The sequence below is a fragment of the Rhea pennata genome, chromosome 2 (assembly GCF_028389875.1).
Source record: "Rhea pennata isolate bPtePen1 chromosome 2, bPtePen1.pri, whole genome shotgun sequence".
NCBI lineage: Eukaryota > Metazoa > Chordata > Aves > Rheiformes > Rheidae > Rhea > Rhea pennata.
In genome coordinates, this window is record NC_084664.1 from 45,327,083 (window position 1) to 45,335,711 (window position 8,629).

Below are 8,629 nucleotides of genomic sequence, written 5' to 3' on the forward strand. Positions count from 1 at the left end.
TACTAAAAAAAAAAAATCTCCCCCAAACTATTCAGTCTTTGCATTTGGAAGAGGAATGTTCATAGCATAGGAAGAATTTTTTAAACAGGAAGGCATATTACAGAGCTGTCAGTTGCCCAGGATGGCTTTCCCTTCCCTCTGCAAACCTTCTCATGAACCTTAATGGCCTTTGGATTAAGCTTAGTGAGAGGGAACAGATTGGCATGACAACACCAGCTCCCTTCTGTTGGACATGCAGATTCCTCTGAGAAATACACAGAAGGGCAGACATGCACAAGATGACCTGGTTATAAGTAGACTATATAGTCCTGGGAACTTTCCAAAGAGACGATAGTGTCACACTGTGGTCAGGTGAAGCAGTAGGAGGAGAATGTCATTGCTTAGCATTTTTTGCTTGGCACTTCCATCTCACCTCCCTGCTCTTTTCAAGCCTGTTTTGCCCCTCGGGTTTTGTCCTGATCACCTGGCCCTAACAGCTCCTTGAGACAGAGACCATCTTCTATGTTAGTACTACATATTGCAATAGAGATCGCTGCAACTTGGATAGTGTCCAGGACCGCTACTATAATCAAATAATTATTAATGTAGATGGCATAAAAAATAGCAGTTTAGGTCGAATGCCTGGCATGTTATGTAGATTTCCTGAGCAATCATTAATGTTATGGTTAACTCTGGAAATAAGGGTATCTACTTTGTAATCATTTTACAACCACTGCATCATAAATCAGACCTGACCAGCAAGATGGCAACTTCCCAATCAGTTTTTAGGGCTAACAGCTTGTAAATTTACTTTGGCTGAGTAATCTTTAACTCAGGTTAATGCATTTGAAACTGGTGTGCCTTCTTGTGGAGGGAAGAAAGCAAAGCAGACTTTGGCCCTTGAGTCTTAAGGAAAGTGGTTTACTTCTGAGAAGATAAGAGTTGTGTTTCAGAACTGTAACCACTGCCCAGAGCTCTGTGTTGACCGTGGTCAGCACCAGATGTTTCACGAGGAGAGAGCTCTGCAGGAGGTAGCTGTGGGGTAATCGGCCTCAGTGTACATCCATCTGGCTGCAGCTGGATCTGAAGTACAGAGCTTAATATCCCTTCCACAATGTTTGCTGCTGTAGCTTGGACTATTCTTTTTAGGCATTAGAAATCCCCTGTCCTTTACTGTAGCCTGCTAAATTCCTCATCTCATGACTGTCATGTATTAATGACTTCTACAGCCTGATTCTAAGGTGCTGGACAAAAGTATTTCTTTTCCTGAAAGCCACATTCTCCACCTTTTAGTTATGCTGAATACCCCCTTTTTTGTTTTGGGACAGAGCAATCAGAAGACTCTGACCTATAATCTCAGTCATTAGCTGTTTTTAGTACACTACCTCTTTTTGCCATATCACCTCTTATCTTTCTCTCTCTGAAGTAAATGAAGCTGTAGAGGTTCTTCCCCTAACAGGAGACTTTTTTGCAGGCCTTTAATCGTTGTTATCACCCTCCTCAGAGCCTGTTTTTGTTGTCAAATGCCCTTTCAGATGAGTGAACAGCGCTGGACACCGTATTTGAACTTTGATTGTAACATTACACAACAGGACTGTTTCTCCCATCTCATTCATCTCACTTGTCACACATCTTCTAGGCACTCACATGCATTCTTCAGGCTGTCTTGTAGATTACACTTCAGTTTTTCTTGCCCTCAATTAATTCCTAGAAAGAAATAAGAAGCAGTAGAGCAGGCCAACTTCATAAATCTTTATCTAATGCTAGTAAGTCATTAGGCCTGTGAGTAAATTCTCCATCTGTTCCCAAAGAAACCGCAGCATTTTCTACATTGTGTCAGCATCTACTGTAATATTTCCGCTCTCAGAGCGTTCTTGAGTTTTCTCCAAACAACCCATATGTCTGCCTTTTCCTTTCTCTCTCCAAAGAAAAGCAAAGAAAATATGTGACACACAAATAAAAAGTAGAATGGCAGCAGCCTGTTCAGGAAGCTGTGCCTGCTGCATCGCAGGTCAAAACTGGCCTGTTTAGGGAAAGAGGCCTAAAGGAAGAGCAACCTACTACTTTCTGCCAGGGAACATGGCTCAGTAATAAACAAGGGTGGCACAGCAGCTTCCAGCACTCCTTCTTACTGTTCCTTTGCGCTTTTCAACCAACTGTTTCCTGCTAGCAATCCAGCACGTTAGTATCTATGACCCAGATAGGTTTTAGTTTAAATTTCACCTGGTAAGTGTGTGCGAACCCCAAGGGAACTAAGCGGGACCGAAGAAAGCAATTCTTGCAAGCCTGGCTCAAGTAAAACTGTCCTTAAAGCCCCTGTGAGTTTTGCCTCAGTAGAGATTCAAAGGCAACTACTCACTAACCGTTATACTGATGCTCTGACTGTTGCTAATCTGATTATGTACAAAAGGGTTTAAATGAAAATTGTTTAGTTGGCTAGGAAAAGAAAAAGGGAGGGAGGGAGGGTGTGGGAGAAACATATTTGAAACATTTTTGAAGATGCCAACTGGCTTTGCTTTGTTTGGAGCTGGTCAGGCAGAACAGTATGGCACTGAGCAGCTAATCAGTAGCTCCTACTCCTTCAGAGAACAGCCAGCTCCCTTCGCACTTGGCACCAGCACGGCCCAGCTGAATAACCTTGTGTTTGCTTATTCTCTTGGCAGAAGTGAAAGAGTATGAGCCCCCGTTTGGCTCTAAAGTGCGAGAACACCCCTGTGTGGAAAGCATGAAGGACAATGTCCTAAGAGACAGAGGGCGACCTGAGATCCCCAGCTCCTGGCTTAACCATCAGGTAAGAACACCACGTATGAACAGCTGCGAGATGTGCCGTACGTTCAGCTGCTGTCCCAAGCCTCAGTTCTTAACTCAGTGTCCTGCCCTACAGGCAGGACCTTTCTTTTGCACAGATTAGAGCTCTGTCATGTGGTACCACTGGTGCTGCCTGTGGTTCAGACACCACATTAGGCTTAACCCCAGAGTCCTGGGGTTTCTGCTACCAACTGGTGTTGGTAAGAGCCACCAAAACAAAAAATAGTAAAATGAAAACTAGACCGTCGTCTCGGTGGCCGTAGACTAATTAGAGCCTTAAAGCACACTCTGTGCAGACTCTGTAAGGTCAAGGAGAGCAATTTCACATGTGGGTTCCTTCCGCAGAGAAAGCAAATCTCAGTACTTCATCATGGAGAACAGTCACAGTGGTATCCTAGCTATCAACAGAATTAAGAAAATAGGAGATAAGTCTTCAATAAGTGAGTGTGTTTTTATTTAGTGTTGCACATTAACAGTCCTTTTCGGTTGCATATCATGAAATGCACTGTCGGCTTTCCCATTCATGGACAGCATGATTTCACCTCCTAGCCAGTAGTCACAGCCCAATTTCTGAGTAGATAAAACTGAATGGAAACAAGCCAAAGGCATGTGTTTCACAGCCTGCACTCTGAGCAGTTTTATCAGAAGAAATAAAGTGAGAATTGTATCAGAGGAAAAAGAAGTGAGATTTGGTTCCACTTGTCAATGAAATATATTGACTGGTCTTTGTAGAATACCAAAAGGATCACAGACATTTATAAAAAAAAAAAAAAAGGGCAATGAAGATCAGCTACTATTTCCATCGGGAACAATGTAATACTCCTTTTTTCATTCCATTTGAGATGTTAAAATCATAGTCTAATATCTATTAGGAAAGGTCAAGCGAGTGGCCCTGATAAATGTCCTTTCCAGCCAAGCACAACACATCATCTGCCTGAGGACTATGTCAGAGTGCAACCCCTTCCCAGTCCACAGTGACCAGCTCCTTATGTAGTCATCTGCAATGAGCAGATGGAGGGATGTTTCAACTGGGCAGAGAGCTGTATTTTGAGGGACATATGGATATCTCATGTTACTAAAAAGCCCTTAACACTTCTAGGAGCTAAAGATTTAGCTATTTCCTAACTGACATGTTGCGCTTGGTGAGAATATGCTAATCTTCATCTCTATAGAAAAGAACAGGTTACAGAAGTTAAAAAAAAATGTGGCTTAGCTAGTAAAAGGGCTCATGAGTTGATGTGGATGGTTGTTTTCCATGAAAGCAGGATGAAGTCCAAATCAGTAATATACATGTGGTATTTAGAAGAGCCCAATTAACAAAGCAGAAAGGAATCCTGAACTGGATTGTTTGGGAGAAAGAAAGTAAATGGAAGGAAATTCTTGGTGTTTAGGAACAGTGAAGGAACATTTCCCTGAATACCCAAAAGTCAAGGTCTCATATGTGAAAAAATAGAAAGTAAAGAAGTTTAGAGAACTGATTTGGGAAAGAGAAGAACAATAGGCGGATCTGTGGTCAGCAAACTCGAGGACAGTAGCAGTTTTCTCAAGAGTAAAAGGAAATGTAACTCAGTACCAATTATGAAAGGGAAGATACTGTTTATGCTAATGCAGAGGCAGAAGTGGTCCGCAAATATTTCTGTTCTGCATTTGGGGAAGAGTCAGCTGAGGTACATATTGCAGATGATGATGAAGGCCCCAATGTAGCCGAAGTCGCAGGCACTTAAAGCAGTAGCTGGGCAGCGTTAGGGGGCTCTCGGCTTGAGTGCATCGGGGATAGGGCTCTGCTGTGGTGTGAGAGACTCCTTCGCTGTGTGAAACCCACGTCCCCAGCACCAGAGCCCACGAGTCCCGGGCACGAACTGGAAGAAATACGCGCTCTGGGCTTGTACGTCCCTGGGGCGGGCACGGCCGGCACCAGGCAGGATTCAGTTAAGAGTCGAAGGCAGTAAAGGGATGTCTGATCATACACTCACATGAAGGGGGCTATGATGAGGGATCTTCACTTAATGAAGAGGGATATAATTCCTTTCCTCTGAATCCCTTCAGCATTTCGTACCGCGCTCTCTAAAACGCAGTGATGCGTTGGCATCAGCAGGGCTGTGACAGTTTCCAGCAGCTGAGGATCTGATTTGAACTCTATAGATGGTGCTCGCGCTGTAATGGCTCTTCCATATTCATTTCCTTCCTCTGCAGTCAGGTTTTTGTAATGAACTCATTATTCATTGTGATAAAATTCTGGAATGGATTTACATATTACAACTTTTCCTCCTTAATGAGATTTGTTGCACTATTGATTTCAAGTTAATGTTTAATATTTAATTTAATTTACTGCTTGTAATTTCAATGCCAGCAAAAAAAACAAATGTTATTTGTATACAGACAATAATGTTCTGCTGTTAACATTGACATCAGTCAACATCGCCAATTAGGTAAATTATGCAATTAATGCAGTGTTGTGAATTTTTTTTTTTTTTTTAATAAGAAGTTTAAGATAAATCCTACTTAATGGGCTTTTAGTGTCATAAAGCAAAGCGCACAATTTCCTGGCAAATACCTCATGTTTATAAAATGCATTACAAAGATGCAACTGTTTTTTTGCTCCTGTAAACAAGTGCATCAGCATTGAAATGAAGATTAAATAGTTACATCTGTGAGTGACATGTGTTTAAGTGTTTGTGGGATTGCAGCCCATATTTGCACATAGATTCTTTTTAGTCTGCAAGGAACTCATAAAGAGCTGATGCAGGGCTCAGTATTGCTGGTGATCAGAATTTTGATTGGAAAATCCAAATAAAATTCAGTCACACAAAGGAACAGGTTGAGCAGGAAGTGATGCTATCCAAGAATTCTGATATTTATAAAAATTACTATCTGATTCTACAGCACTGGTCCAAAGCATCATTTCTGTTATTATAATGTAGCAGATTATATATGTCTGGAAATGACAGTACCAGTTGCTGAAAAAATTGCAGTAGGGTTTCTTTTTTTTTTAACCACACTCCCATTACAATAACAGCAGAGCCCATAAAATACCTCTGGGACCAGTTTTGTGACCACTGACACACGCAAATAACTCTCTGGACTTCAGAGGGCACTAAAGCAAGCCCGCCACGAGCGCGCTCGCGGTGACGCGGTGCCTGGCGCTGTCCCGGCCGGGACGTCACGGCTGCTCTCTCTCTGCTCGCTGCAGGGCATCCAGATGGTGTGCGAAACTCTTATTGAGTGCTGGGACCACGACCCCGAGGCACGGCTCACCGCGCAGTGCGTCGCCGAGCGCTTCAGCGAGCTCAAGCACCACGACAAACTCTCAGGACGGAGCTGCTCCGAGGAGAAGATCCCTGAAGACGGCTCCGTGACCACCACCAAGTAGCAGCCGCCAAGAGCTCCCTAGTGGGGGGAAGTCACTCCCGAACACGTTCTGCTTGGCCGAGGAAGGAGTCCCGCTCAGTGCCTTGACTTGCTTCCTGGAGGACTGAAGCTGTCACTACTCCCTTTAAGCTGTGGCTCCGGACGGGGAGACCTATTCATGGGAACTGAAAGCCGGGGAGTAGGTGTCATACCATAGCATTGGCTGCCGACATCCTGCCACAGGAGGAGCTACATGTGGTAGCACTTCCTCAGGAAACGAGATTTGAGAATAGCTAATAACATTATGCACTTTATTAATGCCTGTATATAACTATGAAATTGCTATTTATATATATATATATATGTGTGTATATATATATATATATATAAATGTGTGTGTGTATATATATATCTATAAATAGCCATGCTCTGAAAAAAAACAGTTACAGTGCTTCCAGGAAATCAGCAGTGCATTAGAGAGCCCTTCCCGCTGGGGAAAGAGAATGGAGAGACTGGCTTGTCATGGCACCAGCAGTTGTGCACTAAGCACCCTGCCAAAACAGATAGGAATAACATGCAATAAGAAGGTGGCTTTCAAAGCATATGTACACACCGGGTTGTGGCCCTGCAGTCTGCGGTTGCAGGAGCAGTGTCACAGCAGACAGGCAGATGTGGCTGTTACAGTTGTGAGTGACTATGCAGTCCTGCCTGCAGCACATCGCGAAGGCTCAGCAGAATGCCATTGCTCCCTCGCCTTAACCCCCAAATCCTCTCAATATCCCATATCGGCAGTGCTAGAAGGTTTGGTCCATCCCACAATTTTGTTGCCATGCAGAGGCCATTGGTGTTGTACGTTTATTGCTTTGAATTTACACTGCTTGCAAGCAGGTTGCAAAATATCGGCAGGATGAGTTTTCTCCTCCTCACATCCCCACCCCCAAACCATACAAAACAAGGCATCGAGCAGTGATCCAAACAGGTGTTTTATATTTGCTGTGCATTCTGCATAGAGGCGGTGCTTTTTTTTTTGCTTCCCTTTACCTTGGTTGTACTGCTGTTAGAGCAAACATATTTTTCCCTGTACAGCGTGTCTAATTGCTTGACACGCCGCAGCCTGATTTTGTGCTGTGCCTTCCAGAAAAAAGTAAGAAATAACAGCCAGTGCCTTGATTTTTGCATGAGGACCTTAGTGGTGAGGGAGAGCTCCATAATAGCAGCTAATGGCATACCCTGCCCACAGGACTGCTTGCGTATAGGAGAGCCCTCAGCTAGTCAGTGGTTAGCAGTGATTAGTTTGGAGAGGCAGTTGATATCACAGTGGACTTACGTAAATGACAATGTTGTGGTTTGTAAATGTTACTGGTGTTGTCTTCAGGTGTTTTTTGCTTTTTTTTCTTCACCAGGGCGTGTAAGTGGTCTCAGAAATTAGAAATTCAGCCAGCACAAAGCAATTCTGCACAGATGAATATGTATCTGGTCAATGTATTGAAAGCCTTTGACAGATAAACATTTATATTTCTAGAAGACAGGTAAATCAATAGGAATCATGTTTTTTTCAAATAGGAGTTTAGATTTATGATGAGAAATATTTTATTTAAAATGGTTTCATATTTGCTAGGGGAGGGTTAAACCAAAGTACTCAGAAGTATTTAAACGAAGCGGTGCAAAAACCTCAGCAACTACAGTTAGATCTTACGTCAAATTTTATGGGGGGGGGGAGGATTTTAAAAAAAAGGAAAAGGGGAAAATAAAATAAAAACAAAAAGACCCAAGAGAAACCCCCAATGCAAAAGCCCCCCGCGGCGCTGCCGGCGAGGGCGCCGCGCCGGCGCCCGCTGCCCTCTAGCGCCGGCCCGCGGCACTGCGCCGCCGCCGCCGCCTTTGCGCCGCCGGGAGAGGACGAGGTTGTTTCGTGGTGGTTTCTCCCTCATTTCACGTTGAAGGTCAAGGGATAAAGTCCGGTAGGTCCTGACAATACTGACATTTTTTTCCTCTCTCTCTCTCTCTTTTTTTTTTTTTACTACTACATGTAAAGGAGAATTTTTGTTCTTTTAGGGAATACTTCACCTGTACATCATGTATGAAATAGGAATGTGAACAATATATACTCTCGTTTATCAAATGTTTCAAGCACTTAACTTGCTTTGTAAACAATGTTTTTTGTATAAAATCAAATGTTTATTAGAGCAAATAAAATAACATCGACTTGAGTTTCTCAGCTGTGGCTTGTCTTACATCTCCAGAGCAGCTCCAGAAAGGAAGGAGGAAGCTCTTCTGAAAATGATCCCTACCCTAAAATGATTCAGACCCAGTCCTTCCCACTGATGGGCTGAATGGCGTGCTCAGCATTTCCAACAACCTGTGTATGTGCACTGCACTGCTGGTGCCTCCTTCCCCTGCCTTGAGCAGACACCCCTGGGAGGGGTCTCCAAACCTGCACTAGCCTCGGCGAGGGGAGCGGGAGCTGGGAGGTTGCAGCTGATGCTCTCCTCCT

At 43.7% G+C, this 8,629-nt stretch overlaps 1 protein-coding gene across 1 annotated transcript in view; it reads left to right on the plus strand.

The window, feature by feature from the left end:
• Positions 1 to 8,345, plus strand: part of TGFBR2 (transforming growth factor beta receptor 2) — a 62,812-nt gene extending 54,467 nt beyond the window's left edge. The window contains exons 6-7 of the mRNA XM_062569360.1: positions 2,643 to 2,770; positions 5,978 to 8,345. Of these exons, the coding sequence (XP_062425344.1) occupies positions 2,643 to 2,770; positions 5,978 to 6,157 (308 nt within the window). The 3' untranslated portion in view covers positions 6,158 to 8,345. The remainder of the gene's footprint in view (positions 1 to 2,642; positions 2,771 to 5,977) is intronic.
• The last annotated feature ends 284 nt before the right edge of the window (positions 8,346 to 8,629 follow it).